The sequence below is a fragment of the Parambassis ranga genome, chromosome 18, assembly GCF_900634625.1.
Source record: "Parambassis ranga chromosome 18, fParRan2.1, whole genome shotgun sequence".
Lineage (NCBI taxonomy): Eukaryota > Metazoa > Chordata > Actinopteri > Ambassidae > Parambassis > Parambassis ranga.
Genome location: NC_041038.1, coordinates 8,486,410 through 8,512,625, shown reverse-complemented (window position 1 = coordinate 8,512,625; position 26,216 = coordinate 8,486,410). Strand labels below are relative to the sequence as shown.

Here is a 26,216-nt window from a genome sequence, read left to right as displayed (position 1 = left end):
TTCCACCAAAATTACATAAATAAAGATTCTATTGCGTTCAAGCTATTTGATTTTATATTTTATGACCACAAGGAGGAGCTATTGAGCAGTACTGCCTTTGGCTTTGTTCCATCAGGTGATACAAAATGTCTAATTATGAGTAATATTGATTGATAACACAACTCAAAATGTCACACTTCTGTGCTAAAAATACTGAAAAATGTAAACTAGTGGCTGAAATTTGTCATTTAAAAAGTCCAATTACTCAGAAGAAGTGATGCCTTTAAAGATATCTATGGGTGTGGTTGACCACATCTTGTGCCCTCCCCTGTGAGTACAGTGGGGATTCCACACAGACCATGGTTTGTTGTAATTGGGTGTGGTTGCAACTGGCGGATGGGTCTGAATAATTCCTGGTGCTCTCTCTTCATGTCTAAGCCTCTTGGGTGGTGCTCCCAGCTGTACTGCAGGCTCACATTTGGATGTGTGTGTGTGTGTGTTTATGTGGTGGAAAGGCAGTAGAGCATCACAGCCTGAAACACCTGACATAAAAAAAGTTCAGCTGTCACAGTTGTTTCCTGTAAGCTCTTGTATCTGTAAAACAAGCTCAAGGCCGCCGCGCTTGCTCTTGAGAGTTTAAAGGGTTTGTGTCGTGCTCGCTGGGCAGGGCGCTGCACAGTACAGCAGCTCCCTGCAGGAGGCCCGCAGCTGGTGTCGCGCACTGCCAATACTCATTTGAACATGTCACGGTGGAGTCCCACGAGGAGTCCACATCAACCGGGGGCTAATTATTTCAGCAGAGGAGTGCAGCCGGGGCCACGTCTAGGCTCCTTTCCGTTCTCACTTCTTCTGTTTCTTTTTTTTTTTCCACCACCATCATTTTTATTTTGGGGTGTTGCCAAAGCTACTTTAATATGACAGATGCTGGGCGCAGTTGCACGGATGTGTAGAGTGACAAGGACCTCATGGGGGGCTAGTGTGGCCTTTTAATCTGCGGTTGGTTCTCGCATAGGCAAAATGGCTATGATGATAGCAACTCATGGCAGGAATTTAAGAGGAAGTTCAAATGTTGTTCTATATTTGGAAGCAGTTATTTATACCTCTCCTTTTCTGTACTGTTGTGGAACTGAAATATCCAGCCTGCTTTTAAAGCAGACTTTCTGTGCTTCTCAGTGGTATTTGCTTTTCTTTTCATATAATTATCTCAGATCAATATTTGGCCTCTGCAACAATACACAGCCTGCTTTAGAGAGTCGATGATTTCCTATCATAAACAAAGGAGAAAGCGTGAGATTTTACTGTGTACAGCATACTCTAGATACAGAGGAAACAAACGTGAGCGAGCGCCATTTGGAACCGTCGAACTATAACATTTTGCTTGTCCTTCCTCTTCAGTGCACTTTTCAGCAGGAGATACGGTTCAAGTCTTAGCCTGGTCCACCACAGTCAGTCATGTTCAAACAGGCCACCAGTTGCTCAGGGAGGATAAAGGCTTTCTGACAGCTGACCTTTGCATCCAGGTCCACTCTACCTTTGAAAGCTGAAATGTGACCTATAGGCTGCAGTGATTTCCATTGCAATCCCATGGAAATAATTAATTTCATCACAACGGGGACCCAGAGCCACTGGAGGCCGTGCCTTTTATATATATATATATATATATATATATATATATATATATATATATATATATATATATATATATATATATATATAAAGCCATGTTAGCAGTGTGGCTCTGTGGATAGCAGTGTAAATCAGTGGGTACGGATTAAAATATTTCATATGTCGTGCATATCCATACACTTTAGAGGTTGGATGGGAGTAAATTTGAGCATTTTAGCAGTTCTGATTACCACTGATGATTCTTAATGAAGCCAGTTGCTAACAAACACCATCATGGTGTTTGTACTGTTGAAGAGATAAGAGTTGGAAACCTAGTGGTGACACTGTAGTCATGCAGCCATGTTGTAGTTTATTAGGTAAAAGTACAATTACCCAGCAAAATATATACTTAAGTAAAAGTAGAAGTGCTACATCAACAATCCTACTTAAGTAAAAGTCTTAAGTACTTACTTAATGTATTAAGCACTCATGCACCGAATATATATTATTGATTTCCATTGCAAATGATCTGAACAGGTTAAAATAATCAAAGAAATCATCTTAAAATTAAAATGGACCATGTGTAGTTAATATACATTTTCAGTCCAGAAGCAGCTATGGACAGGTCTGTGTCATGAGGCAGGCTGTGGGCATCAAGTGAACAGAGAGGTTGCTAATAAAAAACAGGCATTCAGCATTTTTACTGTGTCAGTATTCCTGCTGTAGATTGATGTTATGATTCATGTTAATCAGACATTAATGGATGGACCTGTGTTAGCAGACAGCAGCTAACTAGTTAGCTAACTGAGCCAGAGCACCGGCATCATGACTGAGGCTCATTATAGAAACACAGCTGGCAGCGTGACACCACCTCCATGCAGAGTCTGACCTCACATCAGTCCAGCACTGTGTTCATGAAATGTAACAAGTAACTACAAACACTGTAGAAATGTAGTGGAGTAGAAAGTACAGATAATAGCTGCAACATGTAATGGAGTAAAAGTATAAAGTATGGACTATTATTTTTACTTAAAGTAGAAATACATAAAAATTTACTTAAGTACAATAACAAAGTGTAAATAGTTACTTTCCCAACCAATAGGAACATAGATGGCTTCTTGTCAAACTTACTTTATTTTAGTGTAATTATGCAGTTTAACATAAAATGCTCGTAAGACACTATGACGTAAATCATGCATTACATAAATGTTCCAAAACAACGTATCATAAAACCTTATATAATGCCATAAACATGTGACTTGACAGAATACTGATAAATCAGAATATAGTGACAACAGCAGAATAATGTTCTCTGCATTTACACAATGTATATTGTACGCTGTAGTCCTGCAGCTAAGAGAAAACTCATTGTTAAAGATAGTGGGAAATGCAAAGATTTTTATCGGCCAGGTTTTATTTAACCTTTTATTGGTTTCACTGCACAACAAAGGAGAAGATATAACTTTACGTGCTTCCCTTCGACCTGCTTTAAGACATCTTAGAACCACTCAGCAGCCTTCAAAGGGAACATTTTAGTGCATTACGTCGACCTGTGTCAACATTTGGGAATTCAAGTCAGGGAGAAGTACTTAACGCGCCCTCTCCTCTCCCCTCTGCACACTGAACCGTGAAAGCTTATGGTACAGGCTAATGACGCGGACATGTGCCTGTTTTCTTCTGTTACTATACCATGACGTGCCTGCAGGTCTGTACGTATATATGAGACGACAGAAAGGTAGTTAGATTTGATTTTTCTTTGTTCAGACCCGGCTGGCGGCACGTCAGATTTGACATGCGAAGGCTTAAATATACATTCTACCTCATGACTCAGTTATGCAACGTTACCCTATTAGAGCATTCCTAAAACTAAACTGTAAAGACTTTTTTACCCTTTCCAACATTAATTTTCATGCTAAGAACAATTCCCCAAAACAAAAGGATACTTCAGGCTATAGGGTGACACATTCTAGAGGGATTACTTCCTGGCGTTTCTTCCTGCGGGTGTTTGGTGATTGACAGTGAGCAGAGCGTAGCTTCATGTGTGCAGTGATATGGATGAGGACTAGGACAGAGGTGTCACAGAGATAACACCTAGGCTAAATTAAATGAACTTTCAGGTTAGTGACAGCAAGTTGGAAACTAATATGCTGGTGAATAACTTCACTCCTGCTAAAAGCTGGAATGTTAGCATATTCCTGAAAGTATTTACAGAAGTGTTCATAACTACCTGACAGCCACTAAGGTCAGGCCCAGGCCTTGTGAGTGAAAGTTAAATATCTGAATGATATTATAGTGTCTCACCGGAAGGAAAATATGGACAATTCTATCGGTTGTCTGTCTTTTTCTAAGGGCAATTGTACACAAGCGACTGTAGAGCAAAAGCTTTCACTACTAGCAGGTGGCTCTCGTGCTGTAATTCCACACACTCACTCTCTGTAATACAGAATGAGAACAACAGAACGTCAACACATCTGCCTGGCATGCTATCTATCCTAATATGTAACAAGTATGACTGATAAACTCCAGTCCTTCACTGTTTCCATTGTGATGCATTCACTGGCACCAGGAACTTAGCAAATTCATAGTGCAACGACAAAACAATAAGACTCAATATCCGACATGATATGTCCCACAGTCTGTCCTCCTCACAGGACACTGATTGGTGTAAACCCACCAAAACCTGAACCTGTGGTGACAAGAATGCATAGCAAGCGATTGCTGTCATACATATTATCATATCATATAATGGTGTTTAATAGAGCTGCAATATTAAGAGATAAAAATGCATAGTCTGTCTCTAGCTGCATGCCAAGCCCCAAAGTGCCCTCCAAAACCGGCTGTTAATAGAAGGATTTATTGCAGCCGTCTCTGCAGCAGGAGAATATTCAGGGTGTGCACACATACGCACCTCCTGAAAGGACGTAGCGAAAGAGAACCGCCTATAGTCTGAAAACAAACTGCACAAATGGCCCATGGCGTCACATAATGTGTATAATTCGATGGTTGAGTAAATTGAGCTTTGCTTGTGAAGAAGCCACTAAAAAAAAAAAAAAAGATCGAGCAAACTGAAACAAAGCACCAAACCTCTCATGGCCAATTAGGATGGGTCAGCCTGACCACAAATTGCTCATTAGTGATCTTAAGGGAAGATCAAAGGGCACTAAGCATAAGGGAGGAATACTGCGTATCAGTAAGTCAAAGGAATGGAATGGGCTGGCTCCGGGCCCAATGAGAACCACTTACCCCACATCACTCAGAAGGTTGAAGTGTGTTGCTCTGAGCTGCTGCTTGTCAGGTTGTTTTAACACATGACCTCCAGAAAGGATTGCAACATTGTTCCCTCTCTGTTTTTGCATTGTTCTTATTGGCTGAAGTTAGTCACCATGGAGGTCGATGATGAGAAGTTTGTTTTGCTTCTGAGAGAGAGGGTAGAGGCAAGGCACGGAATCTTTGAGTCATCCGACTGCCGACTGAGCAGATTGTAGGAGCTGCAGGGGTCCTCCCTCAGGGATCCACTGCTGGTCAATACATTGGCGATGTGTCACAGTAGATTCCCGTTTTGGTCTTCATATCAAGCTGAAGCTCAACCTTTTTAGCTATGAGTCAGTGATCCAGAGGACAGCATCAGATAATCTGACTTTTTGTCTCAATCTCTCAATCCCGTTTTTTGATGTGCAATTGTATGTCGACAATTACCTGCAGTTCTTAAAGGAATAGTTTCAAAAATTACATTTTGTTAAATATGAAACTACAGCTGCAGCCAGTTAGCCTGATTTGGCAGGTAACAAAATTCACCTCAAGCCATAAAAAAGGTATTTTTTGTACACTAACATGAAAGTATGTAAGATTAACATACATGTACAGTATGTTAATCTTGTTTTTTAAAAAAATAAAAAAAAATAAAGCAACGTTTATAATTTTTGAAGCCTGAAAACAAAGGTTAATAACACTTACAAGCTACGATGCTAACAAATAGGACCAAAATAACGAGGTTGTGTGATGATATCTATCACTGTTGCCTCAGTTTGTCTGTTTTGTGAAGGCGAGGCACGTGAAAGTAACATGCATGGCTTCTTTCTTGTGCCAGTTAACTGTAAAATATAAAAACAAAGCGCCTTCAACCAGTCTGGCAGAGACTGTTGCATTTGGTTGAAGCAGCAGACACACAGAGATATCTTCATGTAAGGCTGGACCATGTCAAAGCTTGCTGACGTTACCCAGGACACCGTGACCAGACTGTCTCCTCGCTGCTCCTCTTTCTCCACCCCCACCCCTCTGTGTGTGTGTGTGTGTGAGTGTGTGTGTGTGTGTTTTAGTGGGGGGGCACCCTCCCTCTCCAAGCATCAGACCACACAGCTCAGCCCTGAGACCTGTCAAACACAGCTGGGACATCTCCCCCCCCACCACCACCACCACCACCACCACCACCGCCGCCTCCCCCTTCTCGACTCCTATCCTCTCCTCCTCCTTCCTACCTCTCCTCCCCCTCCTTTGCTCCCCAGACTCCGACAGGAAGCTTTGATACAAGGGTGTTGAGCAGCAAGGGGAGCATTTCCATTTTTATCCGCTTCGAAGACTCTGAGACCCTCCCTCCCTCTCTCATCATCCCGAACTGCTTCTCATCAGCATAAAAAAGACTCTGCCATGTCCCTTCTTCCTTCAGATGCTGTGTAATTGATATAGACATGATCGGGAGGGGGGGAAAGGGCAGAAATCTCCAAGACCGCTCCACGATGACTGCTTTTCCTTTTCTTTTGTTGCTTTTGAGGTGCAAGTTCAGCAAAAACGACCGGCTCTGTTTTCCGCAGTGGCTGTCACAGAGAGCCAGCGTCTGTCCTGTGCAATAAATGTCATGCAACATATAGTCAAAGTCTCCTCCGCTGAGCTACTGTCAGCTCCTGAACTTTTCATCGCCGAGTACAAAGCGAGGCAGCTGCTCAAAATAAATGTTTTGAAACAGGGGGGGAGCGTTCAAGGCTCCCTTGTCACCTGATCGCTGCTTTTAAGGCTGTTTTGCAACAGACAATAATAGGTGTGCTGGTAAACTTTTTTTCTTGTCTCCAGTGTTGTTAAGACATCACTTCCATAGCTCCAGGCTCTGGCTGTTTCAGCGCTTAGAGGCTGTAAATCAAGCAGTCTCAAGGTGGATCAGGGCAACTTATCATGTAACAATTTTGAGCAATTTACAGGTGTTGTCTCCGGTACCTCCTGGCCTATACTCACTGCAACCTGCAAGCAACCTTGAAATAATAAACTACAGTGAGAGCCATGTGAAACGTATTAAAGAGTCGGGTTGATAATTATCTGTGTCTCATGCTCTGTGCATCTTTACAGATGATGAATTATGCTGAGACGGGAGTGTGCAAGCCTTACTGGGTGATAAGTAAAGTTATGATGCCATATTTATTTATGACGGAAACTGAAGGTATGTAACGCAGCTTAGTTAAAGGTTAAACAGTCAACAGGTGAAGAAAACCCAAATGAATCATGTGCTCCGCTGTTGCTGATCAGTGTAAAGTGGTTGTTTTTAAATCATTCGACTCCTGAAGTCATCCACATTATTAGGCTCTGACAACTGAAACTCAAAGTATACGGCGTCATCTCATAGATGATATAAATAGAGACACAGAGGTGGGGTGACGCCCTCACAGCTGGCTGGAGCCTGATGAGAGTTGTCATCAGACCTGTGTCTGTAACTTAACTTTAACAAGGTTAAATAAACATACATGTAAAATATCCTGGCTTGACACTAAGCTAGGCTAAGTGGCTACCGGTTTAAACTTTATATGGTTGGATAGTTGTAAAGTGATAGCCTACCTTGTAATTGACACCAATTGTCTATGGATGCTATGTAAAGAAGCTAAGCTAGCTTGTCTTGATGCTAGTAGCTACAAAGGCAACAAACCCAAGAAAACAAAGATGGATGCTCTATTTGAAGCAAAGCTGCCAGGCTAGCTTAACTTAATGTGAAGTTGTACTTTCAACAGGGTGTAAATTCCGCAGGTAAGATCATTTGTTTTGTCAAGTTTGCTTGGATGCTTAGTTACAAATGCTAATGCACAGAAAAAACAAAATAGACACTTCGTGAAGAGCGTAAGCTAGCTTGTCTTGCTGCTATATGCTAAGGCTGCTATTAGATTTTTTACATCTGTAAAGTAAAATTCTGTGTAATTTATTATTCACATGGAAAGAAAAATAAAAAAATAAAACAAATAGGGTGCCTGAATTGAAGTTAGCTGGTGTGTAAAGATCTAGCTAGCTATTGTTTATGCTAAGGCTAATAATACTTGTCAAGTCTGGTGTGGTCACATGGTGTACTTTTAATTATATAATAAAATGAAAACAATAAAAAATGGGGCTTCTTTTGCATGTGTAGACAGCACAGCTGATAAAAATATCAGCCGGCACATGTGAATAATGTTGCAGGAATGTTGTGTCAGTGGCTAAAATAAGACTCAGCTGGTCCTAAAGGTGATTGGTACCGATTTTCCACTGTCGCTCTTACAGCACTTGATAAATCTCGATGCAGACGGTGCATCCCACCCTCTACCCCACCCTCTACTCCTCCTTCCTCCTCCTCCTCCTCCACCTCCTCCACCACGCGGAGATGGGTAGAGAAGTTTGCCTGCGGCGCGGTCCACTCAACATTTACTGTATTTCATTTGGGGAACAGCAACAAGAGTCCTCCGGAAAAGCTTTCCAGGGAATGCTGAGGAATATTCGCTAACACCGCTCACAGCTGCTTTTCGTAGGGTTATGTGTGTGTCTGTGTGTGTCTGTGTGTGTCTGTGCAACAACTGATCATCATTGATGTCGCCAAACTAGTGGGAAGCTCGGGTCAGTGGGACGGCGGCCGGACTGTTGTCTCCTGGAGGAGAAGAAGAAGAAGAAGAAGAAGGAGAAGTAGAAGAAGAAGAGACACGACAAAAAAAGACGGAGGAAGAGAAGAAGAAGAAGAAGAACAGTCCAGGTGAAAGTGACAAAGAGTCCGACTCAGAATGAATAACAACAAAACCGAGAAAGAAAACGAGCAGAGTGAATTCACCAACCACGAAGAGGAGGTATGTGAACCAGCCGACCCGGCGCTTACACGGTGTTTGTCCGTTAATGAACCAAAACGACATTTTTAATAACCAGATTTATGCTAACACCGCAGTGCTAACAGCCTCTAAAACCCATACCATCACTTTTAAAATACAGAACTATGCTGAGTTGTATATTTTTGTGCTGTTATTTAGTTTTTCTTTCTTAAAGTTTTGCTTTTTAAAATCATTATCACATAGGTGTCCACCTGTCCAGCCCTCATGTACGTTTTATTTTGAAAGGTTCAATATAAGAGCATTGAATTTCATACTTCACACACTACTGAAAAGCAGCAGCAAGCAGTCATAGTAAAGGGAATTCTGAGCCAGGGCGAATTAGTTTTCACTGAAGCTGAGGGAGCAATTGAAGTTCAAACAACTGCTGCTGCAACATGTAGGCAATAACTCTTTTGTATCGCAGACCCACTGCATTACAGTCAAGCCAGAGTAGCACTCTCCACGATTTAATTACATCTTAACACGCCAGAATGATGATGTTTGTCAAACAAATGTGAGGTAATCTATTCAAATTCTGTTCTGTCCTCTTGTCGGGCTGGATGTTAGCCCTGTTTCTCCCACTTCTCCTCTGTAAACATTGCAGAATCTTGTTCAGCAGTGTCTCCATTTTAGTAAATAAGTTTGTAGTGGCCCCCTTTTTTTTTAAATTCGCCACGGGTTGGTTTTCTTTGGCACAGACGCAATTCTATTCAAATGACAGACTTGTTATTTATGAGCTCTACACATCCGCAGTCCGAGTGATGTAAGAAAGGTATATCAGATTATATCTGATATTTCTCTTGGACCGATTTGATTAAGGCTCAGTGTAGCGTTCGTCACTCTGTAACTGAATAGCCAAACAAACCCTGCCTGATGTAATACCATATTTGGTCCACAGCTGAGGTTACTATGGATGCGGGGAGTTATTACTGTAGCACCACACGGATGAGGTAAAAAGCTGAGACTTCTTGGAGCTGAGACTTTCAGTTTTTAAGCTGTGCTCACCTGACCATGCACTCATAATACATTAGAGGAGTAACAGAGTAAGGAATGGATGATTATTGTTATATGATCTGCTTTTCCATTAGATTGAACTCTTTAATCGATTGAAGTCAAAGCAGAAGCATAAGAGGACATATTCAGCTACACTACCAAAGTCATATAAGAAAGAGAAAACCAGCAAATGGTTACATTTCAGAAGTCAAAATAAAAAAAATGTGCCTTTCTTATTAGTAAAGACTTTAAACACCACAAAAAACAAGACATCATCATAGCAACTGTTTATCTTTTCATTTATATGAACAATATTCTGCTTGAGAAATGAAATTGTTGTTGTTCATTCTGCCAAAACTGATGAATCATTTTCAAACAGCTGATCCTAGTATTTGAAGAATTGCTGCTTTCCGTTGTTTGATTATATGACACTGAATTGATTGTTGATTATTGATTATGATGCTCTCAGGACAGGACAAACCATACTAAGATGTCATGTTTTGTTGTTTTTTTTGTTGTTGCTTGGCTTATTTTACTGCCTTCACAATAGAAAATGACCGCAGCAGTCCAATATTCTCTTTTACAACAGATTTATAATTCTGTGATGTCCGCGAGCTGAGGGCCCAGACCAGCGTCTTTGTCTCTCACATTGTGTAAAAGGCAGACGTAGAGACAGGGAGAGTAATGGCCTGAGGAATCTAATGGTTGTAGAAATGTTTGGAAGCCATCCAGACTGGCAGAGACTTAAATTCACTTGGGTGAATTAATGTAAGGTTAGACAGCACCACTTTATCTTTTGTGTAATGATCTGTGTTGTATGCAGGGCTGCAGCAGCAGCAGCAGGTTTTGGGGACACTGTAAAACACTTACACACTCGTTCACACTTTTTCAGGCAGGTGTGGATATTTACACATAGACACACATGACAATAATGTGACTAATTTGTGCACTTTTTTTTCCACATTATTCATGAACATTTGTCTTTCTGGTCTGTTTGATTTAAGTCTGTCCTGTGCAGAAACATTCGCATTTAGTTCACTAAAAATGGACATTGTAAAATGTCAAACTGCTTTATACTTAACAGCACCGAAGTAACCATAAACTATGACCTTATGAGAGTCAAAGTTTAACAGCCTCTCACATGCTGAACAGCAGCAGCACCCCCCCTCATCTACCCATCATCCTTTTGCACAGTGTAGTATGTGACTGAATGGATCACTGATTCGCACCAGTAAAGCACCATAGCAAGCTTGGCTTCTCATGCCTGCTTCATCGCTCAACCCTTCACATGCTATCGTCAGTGTACACCAAGGCTTGACGATGCTTAATGTTTATCTTGTGCGGACCAGCGCTCACCAAACATGGTCCTGCTGCAGACGTGGTATGCAGGTTTCAGCCCCAGCAGCATCTAATCTCGGGGAGTTGGTTTGATAAGGGGTATTATCAGGTGTTCTGGATGCTTTCACATATCGTGGTACTCACTGTGGCCTCTGAGGTGACATACCGTCACTTGTGTGGTAAATGTCAAAGATAGGCAACAACCAGGTCTGGTTTCCAGACCTTGTATAGTCACCTGGAGTGGATTAGATCGGAAGAGGGTTTATATAGAACAATAGCATGTCTGATATTTTGCTCAGTATAAAGACAAAATATGAAGTATAAACAGTGAGGCGAAGCAGTAAATTCCAGGCATGTTTGTGTTATCAGAAGGGCGACATATTAAGACAGAGTACATGCAATAAATAAAAAAAAAAGTCCTGGTTTATCTATTAGGCCCTCAGCTGCTTGACAGAAATTTCAGTGATATTAATCTCTGGCAGGAAAAATTCTTTCTCTCTGTCTCTCCCTCCCTGGAAACAAACTCTGTGACTAAGAGAAGAGAGAACCAAATGTCCTTTGTGTAGTATGACACATTGAAAAAACAAAACAAAAAAATCTTTAAAAAGAAAAGGAAAACAAAACTTGCATTTCTTTAAATATTGAGTTTAACAAAAAAGTTTTGGCATTTTTGGAAATATGACACAAACCAGCTTTACACTTTTTGACATTTTCAGAATTTAAGAAATAACAAGTGGGAGGTAAATCGTGGCTTCACAGATGCAGAATTTTTAAAAATAAAAACAAGCTTTATTTGGCTTTGTTAAAAAAGATGTAGATAGTTATTTTGATGAATTTTTAAGTGTAGGTTTTGTTACAGGAATTAAAGTTGCACATGATGGGGCAATTTAGACTTTTATTAATGCATGTTTTTGTAAGTTTAACTAAAAAGGTTTTGGCTAATTAGTGTATTTTCAGAGACAAAATAAGATGCCAGTGTAGCCTCTGGGAAACTGCCCGTTTTTGTTATTTTTTTTAGCATTTAATAGACATTAGGGGGTGTAAACTAAGGAGCAAAGAGGCAGCAAAGTGGAAGAAGTGAAGGTATGCAAGACAGGTTGTGAGTATATGGAATGCATTGTAGCCAACTAAGCCTGAACTTTCACCTCTTTGCCGTCTGTTTCCTCCCAGTTAACTTGTGTTTATTCAAGTCGAAATCGGCCCAACCTCTTCAACCTTTTGAAGGATGACTGAGAAACTGCACCTGATTTTTGAGAAATGAGTGCTTCATGCTTTTATTGATTCCTCTGCAGGATCAAAATTTATATGAAACCTAAGCTGTCTTCCTTCCTGGATGTAACACTTTAACCCAGCAGGAGTTTGGACCTTGTCAGACATTTGTTGATTCTAGTTCCTAGCTGACCATAAACATGTAAGTGGATCTTTACAAGCACCCAAAGAGAAACAGAATATCACTCAAGCAGAGTTCAGCAAATGTGGCGTATCTCCCTAGGGTGTAATTGGATTGTGCTTGGCCTGGTTTGGGTATCTACCAGGTCCTCTTCAAATAGCAGGTCATGTGGCCAGCGTGACCTTTTCCATGAAGAGATGTAGGTGGGGAGCTACGCTGCTGGAGAAGCACAGCGAAGCGGAGGGAGGCCACCACTGGTCTCCGCAGTGCAGCGTTGTGGGCATGTGTGTGTGTGGTCCGAACGAGCGCATGTATCTATGAAAAGGGCACGCAGATATATTAACTCTCTGTGACATGAAACGCTATCAGAGGGGTGCATGAAGGGTAAGGTGGCCATGATGGTGCCATGAAACGTACACAATGCTGAAGATTTACTGTAGATTAAAACCATAGAATGAGATATACATTGATACACGCAGTAAAAAGTACAAATGTTTCTCCATCTGCACGACTGATAGGTTGCAGTTTATTTATAAAAGCACCAGGGGAATTGTCATCTTATCTTGGCCATTTGTCAGCAGTGCGACAAGAGGTATTTGAAAAGACAACAACAAGGCTTAGCGTCAGGAACGGCTGGCAAAGGAGCTGGCAAAACTGATGTGAGAAGAGAAGAAAAAAGGCTGAGTTAAATATTTGTGCTTTATATATATATATGTATAATAGATTTATTATTTTAAAGACCTTAGCTGTCAACTTTGAGGCTGTTTTTTTATTAAGTAAGTGAATGAAGTGTGAGCTTTTTCCTTGATAGTGTCAGCCATTTTGTCTGGCTTTGTCATTCTGTGCTGAAACACTTTTTTTGTTACTAAATATTGCTTACTCACAAGCTATAATTATCTGCCTTACAGTGTGCAGTATCTCACCTCTGTCTTTCTCTTCACCTGCCGTCACGCTCCTTTCATGTTCTGAGCACTTTTTCAGTCCATAATTCTTTCTCTCTCTCTTTTTTAAATGGGCTGCACCTCCCTCCATCCCTCCATCCCTCTCCACGTTTATCTCCCTTCCTTTCTGTTTCCTTTCCTATATCCCACCCTTTTTCTTCCCCCTCTCTTGTCTTTATCTTGTTCTCTTGGCTGTTTCCTCCCACTTTCCTTCCCTCCACTCTGGTGCTGTTTATAATTTACCACCCTTCTTCTCCCCCCCCTCCTCTTCTTCATCCTGCTCTCTCTCTCTCTCTTGCACCCAATTTTAGTCCCACTAGACAAACTCCTTATCCCTTATCGGCCCATAAGTTGAAGGCATGACCCTGAGATCTCTGAACACAAGGTCCGTTTATGGTCATGGGAAGAACCTTAAAGAGAGGACTAGCCAGGCGGAACTCTTAACGGGGAGACTGGCTGTGCGTCAACAGCCTTTTGGCTGGCCAGTGAAGGGAAACCCACTCAGGATCAGCTTAAAAAGGGACCAGAAGTGATCCTTTGATGGCTGTAATGGTTGTTTGGTCAGATAGCTGCCCATTCATTTGCTTTTTGCACAATGTGGAACATTTTTATTAGACATATGACTGCCCCAGAGTGGAAAAACAAATTTGTTAGTAAACATATTTTCACCAGTCGTCATTTTTTTTGTTTATCATGGAAGTTACAGTTAGAGGTGTTGAGTGTCAACAGGATTGTGTGGGGGGAAAAATGGGCTTTGATATGGACATTTAATTTGCTACTACTTTCAGACTAAATCATGACATTTTGCTGGTCACATCCTCTTAAAGTTATAGAAACATATTACCGTTTGTAGTTCTGTACAAAGCTTTGAAGTGTGACTTTAGCAACTAGCGACCATTGTGGCGTAAAGTGACATCTGTTTGCTGTAATGATAAACTGATACTTTGCAGATGGAAAAATTGGATCTTCTGAGTGCCATCACTGACTAACTAAGAGAAACAGCTGCATCACATAAAGGAAACAACATGTTAGCAGCAGGCAAAGATTTCTTCACAGTGACGCAGAGGATGACTCGAGTATTGTTTATTTTTCCCCCTTTTCTCCACTTGTACCAGACGCTTTAACCCTGTCTGCCTACCCAACCAAAACACCAAACAGTTCAAGGTGTTCACTTGGGCAAGCGGCAACAAAGGAAGCAGAGATTACTTCACATTAATGAGTGCTTTGGAATTTTAAGTCCATTCATCGAGACTCATCAGATGACAAAAAGCAAGAAGAGAGCGAGCTAGTCTGGAAGATTTTGATGAAGACTAAGCCGACAGACAGGCATGGAGTCAAACTGATTGGTAGCTGACAATCTGTGAATGCTCTTCTCTTCCACGTGTCATCTAAATGACAGCTCCAGGCCTTTTTTGCTCAAAAATAGTTAAGAGAGTGTGCAAATGTGTGATTATCCCTTCCTAAGCTAGATTATAAACAAGGGGAACTGTAATGGAGAGAGGAAGAAAAGAGCAGGAGAAGGAAAAACTGTGAAGTGTGAAGTTTTCCTAGGTCATTTGTTTTAAATGTCTTTTAAAGGTTAACCTGTTGGAACATTTACAGACCCTTACTGAGCCATAATTGTTAGTCAAAGCACTTGTGGGAGTAAGTGGGAGAGAGCAAGAGAAAAACAAAGAATGTCTCCTCTCATCCATAATGTTCGGATTGTGCTTAACTCCACCATGGACCCCTGACCTGCAAAATAACCCAGGCCTTAACTATGACCTTTGACCCTCACGTGAAACATGACGCCAGTTGATTAACAGACAAACGGGGTCATCCATTTATGGGGGTTTGACACGTCTTAGGCCTGCAGTCTCTCACTCTTCACATTCTCTGACATGGGGGAAAAATAAAAAGAATGATGGAGAGTGATGTCAACACAGAGCCGTGATAACTGTGGGAGCCCTGTAAGTTTTTTAATAACGGAAAGCTCAACTGATGCAAGAAAACTCAACCTGCCCTGAGCTCACGTGGGCTTATGGGTACACTTTGATTGTGGCTCGGTCACAGAGAGCAAGGACTCGAGTGGATTTGATCGCAGCTAGCTGTGGATGTGCTGTGGACGATTTCTTCTGGGTTTTTTTTTTTTTTTTTTACACACACATTACATTAAGCTACTGTACTTCTATTTCAAGGTTAGAGCTGAGTGGTGCCACATCTGGCTGGTAAAGACCTCTGTCCTGGCAGCCACACACACACACACACACAGGGAGGGGGAAGGTAACATGTAGTAATCTCCTCACATCGCACCAAGGTTGTGTCCCTCATTTCAGCTGGAAAGAACGGTCAAAAATGTGCTCAATTAAAGTCAGAGCAAAATGTGAGAGAAGATTGCAAAGCGGATTAAAATAGGTATAATACATTTATGACAATAGCCGAAGAGAAATTACACATAAATAAATTGTGGGATCATTGAATTACACAAACCACGGTTCTTTAAAACAACTCAGTTATAGTATATGTGAGTATGTCATGTCTGACTTCATGAAGGGGCCACTGGAAAACAAGGTTAGAAAATAGTACAAAGCCACATGGGAGCAAGGTTATGGCGAAGTTTCTGAATTGCTGGAAAAGGGTTAAAAATGATCCCGATGTTGACGCCACTGCAAATCAGAGCTAACTGTAACTACTGCAGAGTCCTGATCCTGATTCGAATGGCAGTTGTGCGCTCAAGTGGTTTTTGTCTGGAAGAGGCTTTGGTCATGTTCTTTATCTATGAATACACCCAGAAAAAAAACATTTTCTGATATTTGTAGTGCAGGGTGTTAGAAAAAAATATGATTTGTCATTTAAAGGTTAATTGTGCTTTATTATTGCTTTTTTTCCACTTGTTTGTGATCTTGTCAATGATTAAGTTTCTTACTGTGGAGGAAGGAATAATTTAAATCTACATAGCCAGCCTTTCTGGTGTAATAATTTCTATTTTAATTGCCATACACGTAGAAGTAGGATAAATATACAGTACTGTGCCTGTACAAGCTTTTCTTGGCAATCTGGCATTTGGTGGTTGTTTTTCTGTGAATATAGGTTGTGTTGGTTACTTTACTGTTGCTTTGTGTCATTGTGTAACTTTTTCATGTTGAGTTAAGGACCCTCACAATTTTTTTATTATACTGTGTAATGAACTGGAACAAGTAAGATGTCTGCATAATGGTACTGTGCGATGGAGAAGGATCTAAGGTGCCTCAAAATTCTGCAAAGTACGGCAAAGATTGATATTGATAGATGTATTGTTGGGGGGGACTGTTGGTCAGGTAATGTAACTGAGATTATTTTTGAGTTCAGCCTCTCCTCCATCTGTATAAAACCTGCAAGGTGCAATGATAGAGTATCAATAAGGTGATGACCTCATCCGGTCCTTGTGGAGTCAAGGATCTCTGATTGGAGGTGCGTCGATCCTCTGGGACTTGCTGCAGAAGTGGCCTTAATAGGATCTGATGTTTTTGGCCTGGGGCTCTGCACTCCTCAGTTCTCCGCTAAGGCGTTGCCAGGGAACTGCACTGGTACGCCGGCTGTGAAGTACTCAGCTGGCTTGTGGTAGGTAGGGACTGCTGTTTTTGATCGAAGCCTGCCTGCACTTAAGTGTGTGTGAACACGCCATAAATGGTCAATGATTCAAAGGCTTGAACTGGGCCACTCAGCACTATGGAAATGCAGGTATGTGACTCACAAGGAACCAATAAAACAAACTAATAAAACAGTGGCAGAAGGTTTGTCTTTGCTTTTTTTTTACATACCTGCTGAGTCCCTGGATTGAACTTCAGTTTAGTTTACTACATCATGAAACTTTGATGTCTTACTTTACCCTGTGTCAGTGCCTTTACAGCTCCCTGCGTTTTTGAGTCTGATAGCAGAATAAATACAGACAGATCCTGTAATCAAAGGCAGATATCTGCAGGATTTGCCTGTGAATCATATAAATCATCTCATATCCAATGTGCAGTCAGCTTCACGCTGGACAAACCGAAAACGATCATGTATCACAACAACTGACGTCAGGAAGTCTCATGAATGAGGTCGACACAGCCAAGAATGTCCCATTGTTCTGCATGTGTGTATAGGACTGGTTGTTGTGTGTTAAATGCATCTCTCAAGTGTCTTATTAGTCTCATGACTGATGATAGGAGTTTATCAAAGGTGAGATCTTAGTTATTTTGGCAAGGGAGGTTTGGATGACTAAGATTTTCTTAATCTGTGTGCCAGCTTCCAGTTTGGGGTACAATTCTGGTGTTTATTACTGGCTTTTAGCCACATAAAGTAAAATAAAGTCTTAAGAGTGACATAAATCTGTCAGCTGAACAGCAGTGTGTGAGTTCATCGTCTAGCATCGGATTATTTTCCTCAGATGATGTTGGCAGCCTTTTGTGGTCATGTGCACGAGGTATACTGACTGAAAATAGTGACAACAAAAACCTGATAGAGATGTCAAACCTAAAGCTTTGGTGTCTTTCTGGTGACATCTCAAGTGCCTGTTTAGATTTTTAGTTTCAAGACGGCTTCCTTCTTTTTTTTTTTGTTGTAGCGTTTTTTAAGGGCACATTACTACTTTTATCAGCCTCAGCAGCTGTCAGTGGCTGCCCTTGCTCATGTCTGATTGATACCATCCTGTTCTGTTTTCTTTGTTCACATGTTCCTCCATATAAGGAGACCCTCAGTTAAGTTTATTTAAGCAGATCTGCCGGAGACTGAGAGAGTGTAGTGATGGCCCTGCAGGGTTCAGCTCAGATTAGATAAGAGCGAAGGTGAGAATGTCGCCGAGGTGAGATTTTTTTGGCAGGATGGGTGGTTTGGCACTCGCCAGCCTTTGCTCCCCCAGTTGCTATGCTCCTTTGTTTGTGTGTTGCTCTGCCATTGGCTTCAGTGTTGCGTATCAGGTTACATGTGGGAATGAGGTGTAGTGTTAGTTCAGCAGTTCCTTTGTCCCCTGAGCTGTGAATCCACTATCTTATGAATCTGGGAGCATCGAATCTGCTCCGTGTAATTGCATACCTGCGGTTTTACTCTAAAATCAGCCTTAAATAGCATTAGGTCAGTGAATAAATAAGTAAATTATGCTATCATGGTATTGATGTTGTTATGTTGGGTGGAGTTTTTGGAAGTCGGTTAGATGCACATTGTCTCTGGTGTCCCCATGTGTCCCTATGTGCACTTGACCAATTATTTTCCTGCAACAAGCCAGCTTTAATTAGCTGAAACTCTCATGTTGAAGGTGTGATTAGTACCATTTTATTTAATATATAATTTCATGTCTGCTCCATTGTTTTAGTACTGCTTCATTGGAAAAGAGAATTTTTTGTTGTTTTTTAAAGCAGATAAATGCACAAATAAAGCTGCCATCTTAATAAAAGACACATGTTGTAGTTACCTGTGTAAAAAAAAAAAAAAAGTTCTTTCCTGGACTGACCTATTATTAAGGACACACATCTACAATTACATGCAACAAATAGAATTTTCCTACATCACTGCCTCCAAAGTGTAACCAGATCCACATTCATGAGCTGTGACTGGACGTCTCAGCACCTGCATCTTGTAGTACCGATGTGCCTGTGTTTACTGGATGTTGGCACCGGTGCTAAAGAGTGTGCATATGATGAAAGCACTGCTGCTGTTCACACCAGGCTTTTTAGACAGACAGCTGTGTTACTTAAGGAGTGACGCTGTTAAGCCTCGTTCAGACTGGCTTCATCGGGGGTGTTAAGTGACAACTTTCTATCAGACATGGGTCATTTTTACCCTATTGTTGCTCATGAATTCATTCAGACATGCCCATAGCTCTGACTTTACATGTGCTGCGTTTGACGCATGCAAGACTGAAAGGCTCCTGCATGTGCATGTGGATGTTTCTGTCCATGCAAGTTCTGCAGGTCCTGCAGAGGTCCTCGATTACTGTCTTGGTTGTTATCTGGTTGGCATCTTGTCTGTGCATACCTGTTATTGCATCTGTATGCTGTTCAGGGAATGTAATATTCCAAAGGAAGATCACTGCAGAAAGGTGATCAGGATGCTGGTGTGTATGTGAAAGAGGTTTTAGCTTCATTAGCATCCCACCCTTTTGCCTGTATGGCACAGTCTTCCACAGGGATGCAAAACAGCTCTGTAGATGACATCATAGATAGATATATACAATATAAGATAAGAACATAAATGGCACTTGTATGTTTTTTTGTACAAGAGGAATCAAAGCTGGGGCCTGCAGCTGGTTAACATCAGATCATGCAGATGCATACAGTGGTGAATCAGCTGAAGCAGCTGAAAACCTGTTTTCAGACGATGCTGCTAATCTAAGCTAACTGGCTATAGATGTACTGTTATAACAGCAGGTCTGGTTTAGCTCTGGGCAAGAAATCCTACAAGCGTAAAAAGGAAAAAATCTGAAGCTTAGTTACATCATAGTAGCTTTTCTTTCTGTCTGAATTTGTGTTTTCTTTTCTCACTTCATACACGAAATATTCCGAATCAGCAGCTCTGCTGTTAAGTTGCACAGGTGTGCTTGACACTTGAGTGGCAGGCCTTGAGATGTTGCTCAGCTCCACTCTTTGTCATGCACAGTAGATTTTAGCATGTTCTGCAGTGCATTCTTCTTACAGTTTTCTTCACAATATTTCAAGTTTATCACTTTTCCCATAGCACATAAACACATCTGGTGACTTAATCGCACCCACCCACTTGTAGCTGGGTCATTGACAAATCAAGCTTCTAAAAGGCTATTTTTAAAAAGTATTTTTTTAAATAACGTAATGCATATTTTTGAGTCCAGAATAATGTGTTTAAACAAATCTCATTTATTAAATAACATTTCTATCTGTTTTAACTCATATTTTAACAGTTTTTTTCAACGTCACAAGCAAGAAATGTCAGGTGGCGCAACCAAATATTTATAAATATATATATATATTCCTAATATTTATTTCAAGATAAATCTTTGGCAAGTATCCATTAGGGTGTGTACACTAGGTAACACATTATTATTTGGTAGTTTTGTTTTGTTTATGCAATAATTTAAGATTTTTCCCTTTTGTAGGTCAGGTTTTAACTATCGTTAGCATCCAATTTTGTATTTAAAGACAGAAAAAATATTTAAAAAAATACACAAATTCATATATTCAGTAAAATAAGTACACAGATTACATTTAGAAACCATTTGGTCACTTTAAGCTATTATTTATTAGTTTAAATTGGTTGCACCACCTGACGGTTATTAGTTGTACCACCTGACAACATTAGTAATGACATGAAATATGCTCAAAAAATGCATTTCATTTCAAATATTTACATGTGTTTTAGTAAATAGTCTGTATTTAAATTTTTTTAAGTAAAATAAATCTTTTTTTTCAAGAATGCGAGTAGTAAACATCTCATCAAAACCACTTAATACAACATTACATTTGATACAACCCTATACTAAATGATAATTTAAAAAAGGGCATTTCATGAAGAAAATGCAAGTTTGATTGCTGCAGCTGAAGCATTGCTTTGAAGGCTGATGTGAAGGATTGCTCTGAATTGCTGGAGAATCAGAGCAATTCAGAGCTTTGTATGCCTCTGTGTGTCAGCCTGTCACCATGGTAACAGCAGAGTACTCCAACTTTGAGAGCCTGGTGTGCAGAAACAATTCAGAATTAGAAAATGCTGAATACAAGTTTGATAGAGCAGCATCTAATGAGCGTTTTAAGACTAAAATGGAGTCTGTAGCTTGAAATTTGTAGGAGGAGAAGCATTTGGCAGATGACCCTCGTTGAAGGGCTCTCTCATAGACTCCCATGTTAAAAATGACATCGAAATTGCTTAATATTTAAAAAATTATCATTTTTTTTGAGAAAAACTTAAAGTTGACCCGGAATGTCCTCTGTGAGATGAACATTTTTATAGTTGAATGGCTGAAATCGGTCAATGTATGCTGAAGATACGCTGCACCAAATAATGTACGGAAGAATAAGAAAGAAAGAAAGAAAGAGGGTGAAGAACACGAGTTTGATTGCCTAGCAGCAATCAAACTAACACTAAAGGGAAGTTTTAACAAAATTAAACCATTTTCAAATATGGAGTAATATTTGTACAGACCTACGGAGCCCCACTGATGACATGGTAAAAAAAAAAAAAATTTGTAGGCCACGAAATATGTATAATGCGCGCACGAAATACTAATTCATGGCCACTTAGTATTTCGTAGGAACTAATTAGTATTTCGTGGCCACGAATTAGTATTTCGTGCGCGCATTATACATATTTCGTGGCCTACAAATTATTTTTTTTTTACCATGTCATCAGAGGGGCTCCGTACAGACCTTCTCAGGTCTGTGTAATAAAGAATTCCCAGTGTGAATGCATTAGCCATGTGTGCCATGAATTGAGAGGCTCTGGTTCTGATATCACTCTGAGAACTTCAGCTGAGTAGAAAAAAATGACGTCAGCACGGTGGGGCCAAGTGAAAGCATTTTTTCCTCCCAGTTACTTTATGCAGCTCACCTGAATCTCTTCACCAACTACTTGAAGAACTTGCCCTACAAAGCGGCATCTAAAATGTACATATTATTATGTAAAAATGTGTAATATCTTTGATTAAAACTAGTAAACATTTTAAACATGTCACAGATATATTTAGAGCTTTTAATAACATTATATAGTGATATTCCTTGCAGTTGTGCCACCTGACTAACTGGTTGCACCACCTGACTTTTCCAACTTATCTTAAAATAAATAGGCTTATGTTTGGATGCTAGTATTAGCGTCTACCCATGTCATCATATTCATATAGATCAATTTTTATAAATAAAGTGTTTTATGATAAAATTTATTTTTTGTAGTTTTCCATTGGTTGTACCACCTGACATAGAAAGTGTACCAGTCTGTATATGAATTGAAAGTAGTTGTTTTTATCAATATTTAAGAGAGAGCTACAAATCTTTTAGCTTAATCCCAAGGGTCCCTTGGGGTCCTCTGGCTGATACAACATCCTGTTTATGGCTATTGTCTATTCACTTTAAAATAAAAGCCCATTGTTTATGGTTGCACCACCCTGACATTAAGTAAATGTAAATTGCGGGACAAATGTTTTTCAGTTATCTCAACAGCTTTAAAACTGTTGATATGAGAAAAAAATAGATTATACAAAAGACTATAAACATAAAAGTATGCCAGAGCATTTAATTTTGAATGTATTGTTATTAAAAGAGCATTTTTAATAGGTTTTTTAGTCTGAGCATTTGCTCGGACAGGTGCTCCACCTGACATTTTAGGGGTTTGAGAAGCCAAAACAGAAAAGAATATAATTATTTGAATGTACTGAAAAATGTATCAAAATAAATAAGTTTTATAGATAAAAGTGACCAATGTTATGAAAAGATTACATTATTTTGAAAGAAAATAGTGGACTCGGACTCAAAAATATGCATGTCATGTCATTGACCCAGCTGTCTGTTATCACATACTGTAATGACGTCTACATGTTTCTCATCCCTTTTTTCCAGCCTAGAAGTTAAGATACAGAAGGAGTTAATGTTGAAAAAGTTTTACCTGCAATGATCATACTGCTTTCATTTTTACCCCATGATATCATAACAATAAGTTCCTCGTTGTTCTCCCTGTGGTTTTGCACCTTCTCAGTAAAAAGAAATGTACTTGTGATAGTCCGTTGTCTCTGCTGTAGCTAACATATACATTATAATTCCCCAGCAATGCCAGCTCAAGTTGCAAGTTGAAAAGTTCAAATGTAAAACAGAGGCTAGAGCTGTGAGGGAGGATCGCCATAAAACAGCAGGTTATAGATTACACTGGAGAACACGGTGCACTGTGTGTGAGCGTGTTTGCCGAACTGAAAGACAACTATATCTGTGTTTGAAAAGTCTATCTTTATGTGTAAAGCCAACCCAAGGAGCTGCTTAACTCACGTTCATTGTCCTCTTCCTCATAACCTCATTTGTTACTGTCTTGAAAGCAGTGCAGCTATTTATAACTTCTGGAGGTTAATGAAAAATACATGATCTCTTTCTTGTCTTCCTCAGGTCCGAACACTATTTGTCAGTGGACTACCACTGGATATTAAACCACGGGAGCTCTATCTCCTCTTCAGACCATTTAAGGTATGTTTGTATGTTTTAAATGGATGGGCTGCAGCTATTCTTAGCTGCTTTCTTTCCAGCAGTCAATGGGACCTCCATTAATGGTGATGAAATAAAAGGCAATGGAAACTCTCCCGCGAGGTTCAAGTGTCTGTGTTGCTAAAGCCGAGGTTCACATCTTGATCTGCTGGAAGCTTGTGTGTGTGTGTCTCATGGAAAAATGGCTCCATGCCTGCGGTATAAAAACACAAAGCTATTTGCTCTACCTCAGAAACTCCACTTTGTCGCAGGCACAGTCTCACAGTTTGGATGAGGTGAATGCAAGTAGATGTTGCAACCCTTTTTGGACCGTCGCCTGACAATAATGCCCCTTAATGGTGCAGCAGCAGCACCATTTAGGTGAATAATGGGACATTGGCTATGCATTTAATCCCGCTCTTAGACAATGCTCATGGTATGCGCTCTGAGTAAATGGTTTGTATCATGAGTGTTGAAAGCAGTAAATCTTGATTAATCAGGTCAAGACTCAACATTTTCATCCATATGGTCTTCATAACGGCTCTGTTAACCATAAAACAACCTGGCTCTATAACCCTGCAAAAATATAACAACTTTGGAATATTAGTCTCACTATAATGAACAATGAAATTTTTCTCTTTGTTTTAGGGTTACGAAGGCTCTTTGATAAAACTCACTTCTAAACAGGTAAGATACACAACACACTGAACACTGTGTTTTCATGCAAAACAAAAAGTACCACAAGGTTTTTCCTACTCAGATACACACCACAGATTGCATAATCAAGTCTGTATTCAACAGCAAACAACACACTGGTTATTTAGTAATCTAAATGTTAAAAAACCTGCCTTGCCAAAGATTCCTTGATACATTAGAACCCCTGTGCTGAATGAAGCCAGCCAGTCTCTCATCACGCTGTTTCTGTTTGCATTACGCAATTCTCTGCTCATCAACACCTTTCTTTTTTTTTTTTCATCCTTTCCTTTCTCATTTTTTTCCCTCTTTCCGCTCATTGGCGATGAAGGATTAGGCCCCATTTGTCAGGAAGTACCTTTTTAATAGGAGGAGTTCTGTAGAAGGAAAAAAGTGTTGCACCAACTTGCCTTTGGCAGACAGTGCTTGTAGTCACAGACAGTCAACCCTGGTGGGATATGCTAGCATGGGAAGGGAGACAAGGGAAAGAATTTTGAGGTGTCAAAGCGTACGTTTTGACAAGAGCAGTACTGATGGTTGAGTTTCGCCTCCAGGGGTGCGGGACTGAAAATGAGCTCAGCTGGCAGGTGTCCACATCCAGAGTTAAGCAATTTAGCTTCATGTCAGTGTACTTATTACCACATTACACTGTTTCCCGTAAAGACACGGCATGCTCATTAGGAGGGTTTAGGGTGATTTAGATTGAGTGTAATACCTTTAAAACTAAGAACAAAGGAAAGCCTTTTGTGCAGTGATGAAATATCCCATAGCTCAGTGTAGGATTTTGCGTGCTGTCAGATGTTTTCAAAAGATAATTAACAACCATTGTACTAAAACATTGTAGTGCAGTGTAATGTTTTTTTTTTTTTTATCTGAAGTGACCTATGTGTCCACTGAGATTTCTGTAATTGGCTGAGAAATGCACTTCACTTTGCACTTCCTTAAATGGCCACTTTAGCCTGTTTCCGAAAGCGACACAATTCCTATAGACCTCTATTTTTAAACAAACATCTTTATAGCAGAAATAATTACGTTTACAGCTCGATACTTATCACAACTTTAGATATTATTGCTTAATTTTACGCATGATTAAGCCCGTAAACACTAAACAGGGACTCTGACACTTTCATAGTGATGATGTTGTCAGCCTCCTACACTGAGCTCAACACTGGTTCTCAAAAGTCCCCAAAGAATAAAAGAACAAAAAAAAAAAAAAGTAAAAACTTGATAGCAGAAAAACCGACCTTCAAAATTCACAGGTCATGTTTTGAGAAGCTATTTTCTTTTCTACATTGCTACCAAGTCTTTCTGTGGTGTGTTTTGCCCCTGTGAGTGCAATTCAGCAAGAGCTATCCTGTTCCTTTTTATTGGTGAGAGTGAAGAATATCTCAAAAGAGGAAAAAAACAAGATAATCCAGATGGATAAACTGCAGCTGAACTGTCCCATTTCAGTACTTTTTGCAGTTTAGTGTTTGGTCTCTTAATCAAATCTTCTCATCTTCTCTGCAAAATCTTGACATATGAGTAACATTATTTATGTGTGTTTGGTTGAACTTTGCTTAACCTGACTGCACTGTTGTTGAGTCTTCTGATCTAGAGACTGCAGTCTGTGCAGGTGTAATGAATAGGCAGGTCTCTAAACACTGTGTCACTTCCCCTCATAATTGCCATCTTTAACACGAGATATGTCAACTAATGCTTATGTCCAGTGAAGTCGTTGAAAGTGCTGCCCCTGTTTTGCTATGGACGACTCTCCTCTCTACTGATGGCAAAAACAATCGTGATCAATCGATCTGGCCACTTTGAGAACTTGCAGCCAATCTCCATATATAGCAACAGCCACATCTCAGACCCTTTCTATTTATATTACTGTTACGCTTCCTCCGCCTGACGTAGTCCTTTCTTTTTTGTTTCTTTTTTCCCCTCTTCCTTCTCCTCCTCTTCTCACTCTACTTATACAAAATTCCCATAACCCTAGACTGCTTTTCCAGATCACACGCAGCAGTGTGACCCCATGGGAACAGCATGTTTAGAGATTTTCTGCTACACCCCCCTACACACACACACACACACATCCCCA

The 26,216-nt window shown here is 40.2% G+C and overlaps 1 protein-coding gene across 5 annotated transcripts in view; it reads left to right on the top strand.

Moving 5' to 3' along the window:
• The first annotated feature begins 8,140 nt into the window (after positions 1-8,140).
• LOC114450761 (RNA-binding protein with multiple splicing-like) overlaps positions 8,141-26,216 on the top strand; it is a 32,049-nt gene continuing 13,973 nt past the window's right edge. For all 5 annotated transcript variants that reach the window (XR_003672138.1, XR_003672136.1, XR_003672137.1 and 2 more), the window contains exons 1-3: positions 8,141-8,645; positions 23,369-23,446; positions 24,092-24,130. Coding sequence is in view for 2 of the 5 variants with exons in the window: in XM_028429123.1 (XP_028284924.1) it covers positions 8,583-8,645; positions 23,369-23,446; positions 24,092-24,130 (180 nt within the window). In the remaining 3 variants the exon portion in view is untranslated. The remainder of the gene's footprint in view (positions 8,646-23,368; positions 23,447-24,091; positions 24,131-26,216) is intronic.